The sequence below is a fragment of the Dermacentor silvarum genome, chromosome 6 (assembly GCF_013339745.2).
Source record: "Dermacentor silvarum isolate Dsil-2018 chromosome 6, BIME_Dsil_1.4, whole genome shotgun sequence".
NCBI classification, from domain to species: Eukaryota; Metazoa; Arthropoda; class Arachnida; order Ixodida; family Ixodidae; genus Dermacentor; species Dermacentor silvarum.
Window position 1 is genome coordinate 171,088,243 of NC_051159.1, and position 16,339 is coordinate 171,104,581.

The 16,339-nt window shown below is 46.2% G+C and overlaps 1 protein-coding gene across 9 annotated transcripts in view; it reads right to left on the reverse strand.

The window, feature by feature from the left end:
- Positions 1-9,224: 9,224 nt before the first annotated feature.
- LOC119456398 (irregular chiasm C-roughest protein-like) overlaps positions 9,225-16,339 on the reverse strand; it is an 812,164-nt gene continuing 805,049 nt past the window's right edge. For 7 of the 9 annotated variants that reach the window (XM_049669811.1, XM_049669813.1, XM_049669810.1 and 4 more), the window contains 5 exons: positions 16,289-16,313; positions 15,340-15,437; positions 14,533-14,660; positions 12,547-12,759; positions 9,225-10,417 (listed from right to left, as the gene is read on the reverse strand). In XM_049669811.1, coding sequence (XP_049525768.1) covers positions 10,367-10,417; positions 12,547-12,759; positions 14,533-14,660; positions 15,340-15,437; positions 16,289-16,313 — 515 coding nt within the window. In that variant the 3' untranslated portion in view covers positions 9,225-10,366. The remainder of the gene's footprint in view (positions 10,418-12,546; positions 12,760-14,532; positions 14,661-15,339; positions 15,438-16,288; positions 16,314-16,339) is intronic. The other 2 variants (XM_049669808.1, XM_049669809.1) reach the window with 1 other exon arrangement.

The following is a 16,339-nucleotide window of genomic DNA, read 5'->3' on the forward strand; positions in this document are numbered from 1 at the left end:
CTCATGCATCGCATCCACCCGACACTACACACCTACAACTGCCCGTTCTGCGTCGTGCCAGACACTCTGGCTCATTTACTACTCGAGTGCCCATGGCGCCCCGAAGACGCCGTTACCAAGCACACAACGTCCGAAGAGGTGAACCTCCTCGCCGAGACGTGGGAGGCCAAGATCTCTACCCCGGCCCTGGACGACCAACGACGTCTTGTCGCCAGAGCCCGGGATGCTATCGCGGCCAGAGGATTCCTGGAATGAGTGACCCTCCCACCTAGAGTGATCCACGGCTCAAACGCTCGGGAACACTGTCTCAAAAATTAAAGTTTATTTCATCATCATCACCATCATCATCATCACACTAAATCGCCACTGAACTTTTTTTCCATTCTTGCACCCTGTCCTTTTATGAAGATTTGTGATTATCCTGCTATGTATTGTTTATTTGGATCTACAGCCTCCGAAGCGCAATCCCTGGCGCATATCGTTTTTGATACCGTGCAAAGTTGCTGCCGCACATTTTCGTAAATAATCCTGAGGCAATCCTTGGATGGCAACAGTCATGAGCCTACAGTCCTACACAGATGACGGCAGAATAGCGCTGAGCGCCACAAATTGATTCTTAGCGGCAATAAATCTGCTTCCTAAAGCCTTGTTTTGATGGGAATGTGACGCAAATAAAATACGTTGTTGACAGGAAGCAGATACACTGTGACCTAACACCGACGCTCAATAACTCAATTATTTCCGTTTTGTAATTTCGTGTTGCATGTCTGCTCGGGTGGTCGTAAGCATGGAGTTCCGAAAGGTAACACTAAGCTCTTCTGTCTTGAAATGACAGCTATTATATAACGAGATTTCCGGCCCGTCCTGTCGTTGAGTGCTGGGTCACTCATGTTTCACCTTGTGATGAATGACTACGCGCACAGGTGTGTTGTCCCTCGTTTCATAGATTACATTTTACATTACTTTTATAATCATATCGGTTTATTGAATTGATATCTTCTCCTTTTTCAAGTGCCTTGTTCTTTTTGTTATTCACTCATAATCATTGTCACATTATCACCTCATTGTATTCTTCGTGCAAGAAATTGTCTTACCCTGGTTAAAACTGAAAAAAAAAAGAAGCTGAATTTTGGGATCTTTTAGTTCCCAATTGTATCCTCATAATGAATCGAATACAGCTTAATTATTCTAACCTTTTGTGCCTCTTTAACTTGAATGAAGAAATTTTTTTTCGTTTTTTTCTTTTTCTTGTATTCGAAACAGCGTTGCGATAGGTTGTAGAGATAAATGATGGCATTGAAATTTGGCAAGTGACCCACTGTTGCAGCGCTGTGTCTTTGGCCTTCTGGTACTGCACAGGAGGTTCTGGGTTCTCGTTAATAAAAAACAAAGTATGATGTTTATCCTAACTTTGTTTAATTAACCAAATTTACGACCAATGTTTGAATATTAACTTTTTGAGAACATTTTCACGCGTCAATTACATGTATTCATGGTGCACCATTTTTGGGGGAGCATTTTTTGTCTACTTAATTCAAGTGTCTAGAATTTTCAAAATCAGTAAAGGCGGCATCTTACTGGCGGGATACAACATTGGTGTTTTGGACCACCTTTGCATACGCAGAATACAAATGCTTCCTGCGCTTAATCCTGCCGTCACATTAATTTGAATAAGTGTTTATATTTACACTCGTACGTTGTTTATCTTTTTCCGGGGACCCCTTTTCACCTGCTAAGAACTGTCTCAAGGTTCACCCACTAAAGAGATAAATCCTGAACTAGCGCTTCTGACGATATCCTGACAACCTGACGATATCGACCTGTTTGTCTAGCAAAATGTTTTTTGGGCACCGATCATTCTGTAAATGTGGGTGTGTCACTGTTTGCGACCGCAATAGCCGATCTCCGAAAGTTAAGGTGTAAATAACCACATCGCGGGTTATTTACTTTCCGCATCAGGCGAACCGGAACAAAGCAATAGATATCACGGCCGCCTCGCAGAGGTCGGCATTCCTTATATGTATATTTATGAGCGAGCTTTTAGATTAGGTACGCAAAATTAATTCTTTTGTAGCGTGCTTCTGAGCAGGAGTGCTGTGATTATTATAATAATAATTATTATTTTTATTAGCTCGGCACGATTGCGTCGGCAGCGAAGTAAGGGCAATGACAATAACACGACAGTGCTAAGCTAGGTCCAGCCTCTGTGCTTAGCAAAGTGGTGATGATGTGTGCTTAGAAACATTTTCTAGGCCCGATATAGAATGTCACTGATGGATCTAGAGATGCCGTTCCAGACGACCGACGCGTATTCGAGTCTTCCTCAACTCGAATACACGTCGGTCCTCTGGATCGGCATCTCTAGATCCAACAGTGACATTATAGAGTGGGTCCAGAAAAAAAAAATGGGCTGTGGTTTAGCTCTAGTCGAGTAGCGATAGCTACAGACCCCCGGCTGCACTTAGGCTTCGCTTGTAGTTAGACATGTTGTTATTAAACTCACCACCCATACTGCGACCTCAACTGTGGTTGCGGCGACGCGAGCTCTCCCCTTCTATACTCCCGGTTATCAAAGCTGCGGAGCGCACGCCAGCTGTGGTGGTTGCTAGGCAACGGCGGACGCGCCCCTGTAGGAGCGGTGGCCGCGCGGCGACCGCGATGAGCTGAGTTGCTGGAGAATGGAGGGCCGTGGTGTGACGTCACAGGGCGGCCACGGCTCATAGTGCGGCGTCGGCCAAGAGGCGAAAACCTGGCGTAATGTAGCTATCGCTACAAAAGCTTTATTGCGATAGCAATTATATGGACACTTCTACCGGATTTCTGCCGTCGCCGTCGTCGTCGCCGTCGCCGTCGCCGTGAGGTTCCCTATAGATAAAATCTTTGCCGCGCGCCGTATGCCCGAGCGGAAGCGTGCGGGGACGCGCGCTAGGAGAGCGAACGCACTCAATCTCCCACGCGCAAGCAATGAAGCGGAAAGCCAGCGCCGGAGGGAGCAGGGGGGGGGGCACTTCTCTGCCAACAACCGCGCTCGTCGCTCGTCCGCGCAGTCTCTTATCTCTCCCACGCGCAAGCGGGAAGCCAGCGCCGGAAGGAGCGCGGGGGGGGGGGGGGGGGGGGCACGTCTACGCTGCCAACAACCGCGCTCGTCGCTCGTCCGCACCGTCTCTTATCTCCACACGGCTCTGACCTTTATGCGCCGTGCATTCGCCGCTCAGTTTCCGTTGAAGCGATAGACCGCACGTACCTTCGCCCGCTGCTGCCATATACATATATATGCGCTTGCTGCCAGCGTTTTGACAGTCGTTGTCTGCAGTAATTCAGTGTGATCTATTCATGTTTGTTTGTGCGCGCTCACACCACGCTTGTTCAATCAGTTAGTAATAGTCGGGCCACATTTTCCAACGCACGCTACACATGAAATGCTGCCCGGGTCGGCAGTGCAGCGCTACAGGTGTGTCCCTTCGCACGCGCTGCCCACGGGAAGCGCTTCTCATCAACACCACCGTTTCACACGCGCCTCCTCGTGGTCATCGAGTCTCTCTTCATGTCGGTCTACTTACGCCACAGCACACCTGCTTACTTAATCAGCTCATGTTTACTACAATTCATATTGCTACCAAAGCCGCTCACCTTACTTCGTATGACATTGCTGTGTTGCTATCGCATTCATTGCTTCGCCCTTAGGGCGAAACTGTGACATTTTTTGAGCATATATCATCACCGCTTTGCTAACACGGACGCTGGACCTTGCTCTAGCACTGTCGCTTTATTGTCATTGCATTTACTTTGCTGCCGACGTAATCGTGCTGACCTTCTGTTTCTTTTCAAACTCCTTCACGGTATCCTCATGTGTCCCGAACTCCTCAGTTGTATCATGTTTGTATTCCGTGTAAGATCACCAGAGAACACAGTCCTTTCCATGTTGCTGCCTGTCACCGCCAATACTCAACCATCCACAGAAAACAGTCTATATAACGGCCACTTTCATGACCTTGATATTTTTCACAACTCGCTGTCATTATTCTGTTTTGAGCTTTGCGTTGTTTTCTCTTAGTTTCACATATTGTTCAACTTCCCTTCTCCTCCTTTTTCTTATGTATGCATTGAGCGGCTTGTTGCATGTACAATTTTAATTCTTTTCAAGATTGGTATTTTTTTTCATCGTATTTTTTTTCTCAGTGATATTCCCCTGCTGTATTTCTTTTTCTATGTATACATGCGCCAGCACTTGGACCTCTAGGTTGTTCCTGGGCACGATAAATAAATAAATGATTGATTGATTATTATTATTCATTCGAATTTTTCAATTTTAAATATATATCCTACACTTCAATTACATAGCTGCAAGCGTAGTCGTACAGGCGTCCTCTTTTAACAAAATCATTGATGGAGTCATTACATGTTCCGCTCTACTCGCTTCTATTTCACTGTTGTTTCCGCACAAGACTACCAGAGCCTTCCAAGGTCTTGCCTCTTTCAGCAGACACTCGCCTCTGTATAACGACAGTCTGTGTAACTGCTATTTTCTCCATCTTGATATTTTTCAGAACGTGTTGTCTGCTTTCTGTTCCGAGCTCACTATACTTCCTCTTGAGCCTTCCTTCTAGCTGCAGTCCTTTCCTGTCTCCACACAGTTTTATCTCTCCTTCCGTATATGTACTCCGTCCTGCAATTTTGTGTTATTACTGTATTGGTGATTAGTATATAGCTGTTCATGCAGTTGCTTTGTTGCGATACCAATTAAATGGACATTCTAGGCGAATTTTTGTCGTCATCGTCGCCGTCGTCGTCGCCTTGAGGATCCGTATAAAGTCCACGGGCGATAAAATCATCGCCGCGCGCTGTATGTGCAAGTGAAAGCACGCGACGGTGAGACGACAATAGCGGCCCGCGCACGCAAGGGCGGGAAGCGGCCGGGAACGAAGCGCGCAGTCTTCCAGTCGCGCACAATGCTCCGGAAGGAGGGTCGGGAGGTGGAGGGTCCCTGCTTTACTGCGGCCGCGCGCTCCCGCCGGGCCGGAAGGCTCCGGGGGTAGGGGGGGGGAGCGTTCTCCGCAGTGAGCTCCCGCCCCCGCGGCTGCATCTTGAAAGCTATCTGCGGCGGGGGTAGAGTCCAGCCTTTCCCTGCGTTTTTTCGGAGATGTTTCAGCCTTTTTCGGAGGTGTTTGCGGCGGCATTTCAATGTCTTACATTTTTATTCGAAAAAGTCAATCCATGCATACTCTTTTAAAACGAAAGCATTATATGCCCCATTACGCGAAAATCCGGCGTTGCAGTCGGCCGTGCGTCCGAATGATGGTACCAAAAATGGCCGACGGCAAACAGTAAAAACATGCTTGAATTGACGTCAAATTTCTCAGGGAGGCGCCTGTAAATAAGGTAAATAATGCTTTTGAAAAGAAAACTGGGTAAATTTTGATGTGGGTGGGAATTGAGCCCGGGCCTTCCGGGGTGACAGACGAGCATGCTTCCCTGACGCCACGGCAGCTTAATAGTTCTGGTTGACTAAACGTGTGCCTATAGCGCGTGCGTCATTGCTCACGTCACGTCGAAGTCATCTGGCTGAAATTTTGAATAACGTTGTTTCCTCCTCCTCCTCCAGGCTGACTAAACGTGTGGCCTAGTGCGTGCGTCGTTAGGGACATGACGGCGCTGCCAGTGCATAGGAGGTGGCATCACGTCGTGTTATAATATGACTATATGAAATAAAACGTATTAATGTCCAATTCAATGACCCCGAGCGGTCCTTCGAGTTAGGAACTCCTCGCGGGCAAGCGAGTGCGCTGAGACGCTTGGCGCGTTTTCATTTGGCCTCACCGAGGCGCAGTTAGAACGCAGGGGAGAGCTTGCGCGGACACGGAACGTGCGAAAAAAAATTTTACCAAAGGGACTATATTGCTTTCGCATTCGCCCACATAAAGCAGTCTTAAATCTATCTGTCGAATTTTTATATTTGCGTTTATCGGTGTCAGTATGTGCAATAGTATGGGGAGTAATGTACATATATACACGCTATACTAGCCTTTTTCAGAGATGTAATTAGATCTGGCTGCGGCGAAATTTCTTTGAGCTATCAGCTTACCTTTTTATTCCAAAGAAAGTCAATCCATGCATACCCTTTTATTCATTGCGTAAATCGGCGTCACTACGTGCAATAGGACGGGGAGTAATATATGTATACGCTATGCAAACCTTTTTCAGAGATGTAATTGGAGCTGGCTGCCACAGGCCTACCTTTTTATTCGGGAAAGTCAATACATGCATATCCTATTCTTCCATCGCGTTTATCTACGTCAGTACGTGTACATTACTCCCCCCCCTAATGCACGTACTAACGCCGATAAACTCATGCGCTGATTTAGTTTCGCGGAAAAATATATAGCCCGGTACAGTGTTGTAGCAGGCATTTCCACTCACTTCTATGGAAAGCGCTGGTTGTACGCAGACATCACTCCTAAGGCTAATACACGGGCTGACGTGAACTCACACTATAATTAAACGCAAAAGCACATACACAGATTGACTCACGCGGAAAATAGGTAAGCCTATAGCTACGTGCAGTATCATCATCATCAGCCTATATTTATGTCCACTGGAGGACGAAGGCCTGTGCCTGCGATCTCCAATTACCCCTGTCTTGCACTAGCTGATTCCAACTTGCACCTGCAAATTTCCAAACTTCATCACCTCACCTAGTTTTTCTGCCATCCTAGACTGCGATTCGCTTCTCTTGGTATCCATTCTGTAACTCTAATGGTCCACCGGTTACCCATCCTACGCATTACATGGCCTACCCAGCTCCATTTTTTCCTCTTAATGTCAACTAGAATATCGGCTATCCCCATTTGCTCTCTGATCCACACCGCTCTCTTCCTGTCTCTTAGCGTTAGGCCTAACGTTTTTCCTTCCATAAGTCTTTGCACGGTCCTTAACGTGTTCTCGAGCTTCTTTGTTAACCTCCAAGTTTCTGCCCCATATGTTTTCACCGGTAGAATGCAATGATTGTACACTTTTCTTTTCGACGACAGTGGTAAGCTTCCAGTCAGGCCTTGGCAATGCCTGCCGTATGCACTCCAACCCAATTTTATTATTCTGTAAATTTCTTTCTTATGATCAGGCTCCCCTGTGAGTAATTGACCTAGTGTCAAGCGCTATGTTCTCCTCGCCCACCTGAAGAAGCTGCGAGCATTTGTGTGTCTCCATTTTTGTGTGCCAGCATTGTCCGATGTTTCGCAGAATAGAGGGCGCTGTTACTTCTATCCGGTAAGAGTCGTGTTAAAGGCCATAAGTACTTACAACCATAAGTACACGTACGCTTGCCGGCGCGCGAAAGCTCGCGCCTGCGTGTCTACGCATGCGCAGATGATGCCGCGGGACAGATCGTACCGATCGTACGCGTTAAAGCGCGGTGCGAGCACAGATATCTTCTCCAGACAAATATCCGTGCTCTGGCTGCCTCACGAAAATACTAAACGATGCCTACCAATGCGAAAATAGTGGGTCAAGTTGGCGCAAGCTTTCGCGTGCCGGAAAGGATAAGCGTAGTTTGGTCTTTAAGTGCTGCGTCGAATCAAATCGACGCACCCAACACCGTCCGAGGAGTCGAAGTACAACCCTGAAACTTGCTATCGTGGTCATTGATTCGTCCTTCAAGCTAAACTGCCAGTTTTGAAAATTTAACGGAGGACCTGTAGCACAGAAGACCGATGCTGTAACTATTATCACACAGTCGCTTTCGCCCCCAACGCGTGCCTTAGAACTAGATCAAAGTTTCGGCATGTAAAACCCTCGAAATTATCTAAAATTCATTAGCACGTCATCACACGTTTAAATGTCGACCCATCCCGAAAATAGTGCAGTCTGTAATTGTAAGCCACTCCCGTACATAGTGAAGTAAAGAGACAGAGAGAGAGAGAGACAGAAGAAAGGGGAAAGGCAGGGAGGTTAACCAGATTGGAAGATCCTGTTTGCTACCCTACGCTGGGGAGAGAAGGGAGGGGGAGGTAAAATCATAATGTGGCCTCTCACGCGGGGGGTGACGCAATAGAGTGCCGTGACTAGTGACTGGCTTTTTCTCTTCCCCATCTCACTCTGGAAGACTTCGTCTTTCATCGGATTCAAATGGAGGTTGAATCACTTTCAGACTTTTCTCACAATCCCACTCTTCAAAGCGGTCGCTGTACTGAAGCAATCTTTGCAACAATATTGATGTAGCAAATCAGTATTGCGGAAGCCCGCAAGATTGAAGTTTTATGAAACAGGAAAAATTTCCATCCACCCGATTGCAGCACGAAGCTATAAAGAAAACATTACGCGTTCATCAGAAAAACAAAGCTTCGAAGTTGAGAAAAAATTCGTCCTGGTCCGGCAACTGAACCTGGGACCAAGGTGTTCTCGTGCCGGTGGCCCTACCATCTGAGCTAGCCAGGAGGCTAACAGATTGCAGAGTGAGGACGAATTAATCGACAACTCGAAGCACAGGGGCACTGACTATGTCGAATCAGTTCTGTGGAAGCCCGCATATGGCGCATGAAAAAGAAAAAGTGTCACCTACTCGACGACGCTAGTTCCGTGTTCAAATCCCAGACCAGGAAGAATTTTTTCAACTGCGAAGCTTTCTTTTTGAGAAAAGCACATGGCTTTCCTCTGGACTTTCCTGCTGCATTCGGATAGATAACAATTTTTCTTATTAAGTATTGGTGTATTAGTATAGTAACTGGTCCAGAAGATAGCGCCGCTATATTTCGGATTCCTCGATATCAACATGAATCTGACATTGCAATATTCATATTTAGCTGCAGGAAACTGGAAATTATTCCAATAATCCCATGGTTAAATATATATCTAAGGTTAATACATTCTAACTACATTCAGCGTGTTAATGTACCCACAGTGAATCAACACCGTGGTCTCGAACCTCTGGTTTATGCATAACTTCTTATTTTCATAAATCAGCACCACGGAAACTGACGCTGTTGTCAGAGTAGAAAACCCAACGCGACATCAAAGCGGACGTTGACATTCGCGGATCGGGGTAGGCAATTATCCGGTGACCAAACTCGGCACAATGTGGCAGTGATGTGCTAGGCCATGAGATGTGTAAGGATCAGCTTCACGATCTTTTAGAAATGAAGTTCTCGTCCGCATAACGGTAGTGCATCAGCGCGGAAAATTGCTAACATTGTCCATGAATCAAATCAGAAACAAACAGAAATGGTCGACGGTAATAGTAATTATATATTTTATTGTAGAGCTTAAAAGTTTGCGCCATGAGTCCGTATGAAGTATGTATACACGAAGATGCACGGAACTCTCAGGTTGTCAACCAAACAGTCTTAAAACCAGGCGGTGAGAAAATGTAAAGGAAAACAGCTAGAGCAGCTGATAAAAAGAAATTGTTGGGAGAGATGGAGAAAGAGTGATAAAATATCAGAAGAAAATCAGGAGTGTGGACCTGTGCTCGTATTGTTTCACGCAGATGCACAAGCAGGCACGCCCTGCTCGCGCATTCGTCCATGCACACACGCACATACACACACACGCTAAACTCTTAATCTTCCTCTTTCTTCTTTGTATTTTCTTTCGCAATTGTTCACAGATGGCTGTGTGCACGCAGGTAACGTCTTCAAGGTAACGATAATGCTTCTTCGGATTGCGCATCGACCCTGTCGCATTCTGCAGGGCGTTGGATGGGATCAAATGGAATGAGTGGGCACGACTTATTTCCACCTGTCGTGTGTGCCTCCTGAGCGATGTCGTCCGTCTCACCCATGACAGGCTGGTTATGAAAGGTTACTTGAAGCCTCACTTCTTGCCTCGTGCATTCTCACCGACTGCCTTCTCTTTTAGGTCTCATTTCGTGAGGTATCAAACACTCAGGCAGGCAGCCAGGCGTTTCATGACTAGTGTTGAAGGAATGTGACCTCATTCTTGTGTCGACGTCGTCGACAAATCGCGCTTGAGCTTGTTCGCCGCTCACGACGCCGCGTGTGTTCGGCCATTCTATTTACAGGGAGGGTCGTCGTGTCGCGACGGTAACAGTCCCCACTCACTGCACTGGGACGGTCGCGCACCAGACGGATCTGCGTCCTTGATCTCCAGGCCTTTTGATGTTGCACCATTCTCGCTAACTGGAGGAAAGAAAAACTCACGTCGCGAAGTGCACACTGTCGTTTCTCCTTCCTTCGCGATTTGTCCGGAGCCTTGGTTGCGAGACGCTGCAGTCAAGCGGCGCTGTCGTCGGCGGGCAGTCCAAGAGTGGCCATTCTACTCTCTCGCTCGCTATCTGTTTCTGCAACGCTCGGCCCATTCACGACCACGACGAGCGTTGAACTGTCTCGCCCTAGCCAATCTGGCGTCATTGCCGTCACACAGGCGTCGATATCGTGTTGTGATCACTCGGCGCTCCGCCTAGGTGCTGAAAAATAAAGAAACAACAGTGAATGTTATATAACTAAGAAATGAGAACCACCAGCAAAAATAAAGACAGAGAAAGAAATAAAGGAAGAAGAAAAGCCTGAGGCGCAAGCACGTGGTCTGCTAGGCGGTGGTTTCGTCAGAAGTGTTAGTAACTTATAGAAAGTTTTTAGTCATCTTTGGCTTTTAGGAGTCTTAGCAACATTTTTTGGTCACGAAAATAGCCAGCAAATTAATTGTCCTGGTGAAATGCCTCAAGGATTTAGGTTAAATTGAATACCTCATCCTTGTTTTATCACAAAGGCTATATATGCGTTTGTAGTTATTTCTAAAGACACACCAAAGTGCTTATTGGTGGCCCATCTGGGTGCATAAAAGCCGTTTTTCTTGGCAAAGTTGAGATATGATACCGATAAAAAATTATGGTTTGGGCAGCAATTTTGAAGAGACTCCTTCCACTCGATTCTATGCCACTCCTATCATTCATTGTTCACGACCGGCTGATGCTATTGAAAACGTAGGGGGAACGCCGCTCTGACCTCTGACGAGGCGCGAAAAGTACAAAAATAGTGAAAAATGTGAAAAGCATCGGAAAAGGCGTCGATAGCAAAATCACATCAGAGGTGGTCGTAGCCAACGTTTATAGATACTTTTTCAAAAAGTATCTATAAACGTTGGTCGTAGCGCTAGAAGACACGGACAAGAACGAGAGAGCAGGACGAACGCTAACTTTCAACTGGAGTGGAAAGTTAGCGCTCGTACTGTTCTCTCGTTCTTGTCCGTGTCTTCCAGCGCTACGACCACCTCTGATGTATCGAACCAACTAGCCCAAAAAGCCATACTTGTAAACAAAATCCCGGCCTTTTACTTTTCACAATTACAACCGTTGACTCGCCACCGTGGTTGGTTATTTACAGCTGTATTTTGAAAAGTAATAGGGAATTCATCTCGAACTATTAAAACGATTTTTTTCCAGTAAGCCGCCATCACCATTACCACCATTTACGACTTTTCGCTAAACATTGAATGATTTGGGCGGCGACCTGGTGAATTTTTCAAAAACCAAAAGAAAAAAAAGAAAGAACAGGTCTCCGACACTGGGTTTCATGCGCCATCAGAAGCATTTTCATGGAGAAACTGCGTTCACGATGACGACAGTGAGCGTTGGCGCTTATCCACTCATCCGCTACAAAGCTTTGACAATTGCAATTTTTATCATGCTAATACTCAATAAACAACCGTGGCTGCTCACCATATCACGACACGAAAAACGCAAGGCTCGACTTACACGTAAGCTTGCCAATGAATTCGTGCTGCTTTAATCAAGTGTTGCGACTCGTTAGTGATTTCTGTGGCTGGCGCAAAGTGACTCCCGCCAACATGACAATACGTTGTCAAAAAATTAAATTATGGTGTTTAACGTGCCAAAACCACGATCTGATTATGAGGCGCGCCGTATAGTGGGAGACTCCGGAAAATTTCGACCAGCTGAGGTTCTTTAACGTGCACCTAAATCTAAGTACATGGGTGCTTTCGCATTTCGCCCCCATCAAAATGCGGCCGCCGCGGCCGGGATTCGATCCCGCGACCTCGTGCTTAGCAGCCCAACACCATAGCCATTAAGCAACCACGGCGGGTTACGTTGTTAAGAAGTAATATAGGTACCTTCAGCGGAGTTATATACTCAGATCCAAAAAAGCACACAAAGTTAAGCTACGTTTGGACAGTGAACTCAATTGCGTGCTCGGCATGCTCAACCGTTTCTTTCAAGCAGCACATGTGGAAAACGCGATGACTTCCATTTCCTTGCCGAGAATGGACCGAGCGTGGCATGTTAGCACTCTTGCGCGTGCGGTCACATTAAGTACGCATTATTCATCGGATTTCACAAACCGGGAACTGCACAATGTGCACCTATACGCAAAGAGAGGTTTTTAATGAGAGAATGAAGCTGCGCTCTGCAACGCTAGTGGGAGCACGACCCAGCGTCGTCAGCGATCCGTAGAGGAGAGAGAGAGAGAGAGAGCAAGACGGGTAACAGAAGAGGAAAAGGAGGAGCGCATGGTCGCAGCCAGCCAAGCAGTCGACACCCAGTTCAGTTACTGTGTTTCTCAAGTTTCGCGCGCCTACCCTGACGTTTGGTTGCAGGCTGTTCATCAGCGGCGTGTCCGAACCGACGGCCGCGCAGGGATCCTCCTCCTCGGACTGTGGCGGCACGGCGCTGAACAGGACGCCGGCCCGCTGGAAATCGATCTGCGCGTACTCTGTCGGCGGCTCCCGAATGCGCACCGGGTACTTGCTGCGCGGTAGAGACAGCTCCGCGTACCGCACCTCGTTGTCCATCTGCGATTAGGCGAGGAACGAGCAGAACCTTGATGCTAAGTGCGCGAAACAAACACGCTTGAATCGAGCCAACAACGAGAGAAATATGCGACAGCGTATCTCCTGGGTGACGAAAAAGGAGTATCCGTCCCCATTATAAGGTTGCTGCTCTTAAATTCTTTTATTTTCATTTTACTATTAAAAAAACAAAAGGAAACGAGTTATAAAAGAAAATGAGGCGAGGCCTGCCAGCAAGGCAGGATAATGTCAAAAACGTCTCAGCGATGGCTGAAAACACAAATGCCGCACCTCATTCCCATCGACAGAGCTTCCTTGAACAACAGGCATACGCGTTGAGCTTGTGTTGCAAGCCACAAGATGGAGCACTAATTTTTCCACCTCTTAAGGTGTCTCGAAAAGCTTCCTTTTGATGAAAATGATGGCACGTCCGGCAACAATGCCATGTTGTGCCAGAGTGGCTGCAGCGGCGCTATATTGCGGCAGGAGGAGGGGGGGGGGGGGGGCGAAGCTTTATACTTCGGCTTTGAAGTTCGTAGGCATAACTGATTTTAAGCCAGATAACGTGATCTAAGCAGCACTGCGACAGAAATAATGGTTGTGCGCGAGTCCGACTGAAAGGCTCTCACGACCTTTGACGGAAATGCATATAATTCCAGTGCACAGCCTTTGAGACATACCACGCACTTCCCAGAGTTTCGCTTCACACGAATCGAAGCATCTGAGCGCTTTTTGCGTTGCTACCGGCGACGATTTCCTGCACTCAAATTTTTCTGGCTGCATGGATTTAATGCAACAGTAACAAGAACACTGTTTATTTTTTCCGTAACACAACGCAACAGAGTTTTTCTTCAAAAAAGGAAATAAATATAAATTGATTAAACCTGTCACGGTGCAAAAAGGACTTCATTATTTACGGCGAAACCACAGTTTATAACACGAAACGTGCATTAAGCGAAACGTGAAAGAAAATACGTTTGCTCTTCTGCAAACTGTTGTTAAATTTCTCCGTTTTCTTCCTCTTACCACTGATCTGTTTACATAATTACAGTGCGCGATTTTAGTGCCGATCATTTTTTTTAATTCATAAACTAGGTGACTCATGGAAAAAAAATTTACTCCATGTCGTAAAACAACGTCGCGGAGCAGAAAATACAAGGAGTTCGAAGCCACACCACTGCTCTGCTTCCGAGGAATGGTTTCCTTGAAGCAAAGAATGTATAAATAAATAATATGCTAATTCCACGCACTGCGGGGTATTGGTTTCGGTGAAGTTTGCATTGGTGTTTGTGAGGAACGCTGTTCTTGTTTATACGAAATTTACCAAAGTAGAGCACACGACGCGGTTGGACACATTTTCATCAGGAAGCGCCTCGCTCATCGAAACCTGTAGCGTTGTAGCACTATCAACGACGGTCGACCGAAACCACAGTCTATCAGGCGCACGCTACGCAACGTACTGAATTTGTCCAGTACGACATGTGTCCTGTACTCAATCCACTTGCTTAGTTTCCTAAACTAGACGGTCTGGTTCCGTACAAAAATGTCATTAATAAAAAGCAGCAAGCCTATATATACGCTGCCACCTAACCTCATCCATTCTACACGCATGGCGATGTTCTGCACATTCATTGTAACACTAACAGTTCCATTCTATCTCATAGCAGAAGCGAATGCTCACACAGACACGCTAGAACAAGCACAGCGGAATCACGGAAGTAAAGTATTCAACAAAGCAAAGACAGGGCAAGACAAGGAGTATCATGAGAAACAGACCTTGACAGGCGACGGTCGTCTCAGTGACTGGATGTTCTCGTAGTTGTAGTCGCTGGGAGAGAAGCTGTCGTACGTACGATGAGCCGGGTATGCTGGAATACGCCGCACGGCCACACGCGGGTACTCTGCTACATATAGGAGGAGATAAAGGAGCGCAATGTACAACACGCGCAAAAGCAAATTGTACGTTAAATATTTGTGCGGCAAAATTGACGGTAATAAGCAGAAATACCCCAATACTGCCCTCAAGAACTTTCTAGTCCACTCACTCTTGCGCACGCATACACTCTTCCTCATTCATTTATCTCATAAATTCACCAAATAAGTTTCTTTCTTTTTTTTTTCAATGCACTCAAAAGACTCAAAAGGCTCACTGGCAGTACCAGAACGCAGAATCCTAAAATTTCACAACAGTCAAAACTCAATAGCTCACACGTGTGCGTCTTCAGCGAATGTGTGGCAGGCATAGTTTAAGGAGATTACGTCGCATGGCGGAAGCGATCAAAGTTAAGCTATTTTAACACGTTATTTTTGCACAAAGAACTAAGCTACAGGCTGGTGGTCAGTTATTCTTGTGATCGCAATAGCGAGGTATCCCAAAGCAGGCAAATCATGCTCATCCAGGCTAGTGTATTTCCACCAGGCATAGTATTTCATTTAAAAATTGCCAATGGTGTGACGTCACGCAACCAAGATATTGCTAAAACGACTGAAGCCCATGGCAATCCTATCACTTTCACTTCGCTCCGGCTGAAATTTCCCGAACGTTCAAAGTGGCAGCAGTATATTAAAGGAAACTGCACTTACCCTGTGAATCACTCGTCTTTTGAATTACAGACGGGTCCTTGGTGTCGATATCTGTAAGGGCTAAGTCATCCACTGCTTTTCTTTGGTGGTTTTGGTTCCTGTGGCAATGAAAATAAAAAAAATTAAATAAATAAGTAAAAAGCAATCAGCGGCAGAAAGTAGGCGAGGAATATTCACCTTATTCAGAAGATTATAAGAAATCATATGTACGAAAGAGAGCGGACACCGAAGGTCTTTTGCATATATATATTGCCAAGAAGTAGACAGCAGTTAGATTTTTTTCTCATTACGCTAATTAAAGCTACTCTGCCATCCATGCACCGGAACGCGATTGGTGAGAAATGTTTATCATGTTCATACCTAGCCTCCGGATTCCACAATAAATATTAAATTATTTCCAGCTGTGAGCCTTATTCCGCTGTGTAGTAAAAGGTGGCCAAAAATCCAGCCCACAAAATTAAATGTTATCAGGATAGTGGGAGTAATCTGTCCCGCACTTGCTAATATTAGTGTACACTGTTTTACTTGGCCGGGGAAAAAAAAAAGGGGGGGGGGGGGTGTTGGAGCAGCAAAATATTTGATTTGTGAATGACGCTAACATGTCGCCGTAAAGGAAAGAAAAAAAAAACGATTTCGTCAAAGCAGACGAACTTTAGAGCCGCAAATCCTGAGCCTCCAGCTATGTGAGCTGGGCCAAGATCTTTAGCTGCATTGTGCCGATGCTTCGGCGTCATCTCTTTCCTTCAACACCTTTGATAATTTGCCACAGACTTCTGTCGGCATCGACGAACCGGAAAACACTTTGCATCACAACCACCTGAAGAATTATCAAAAGCTCTGTTATATGCTGATTTCAAGGCATCTTCAGGTCTAGAATGTACCTCGGTAAACCTAGACGCAGTAACCTAGGTAGATGATTCTACCGAACCTTATAGTTGCAGCCACTTACTTTTCCGGACTCTCCTCCGTAGGACCTGGAAGGAAGAGCCAACAGTTTAAA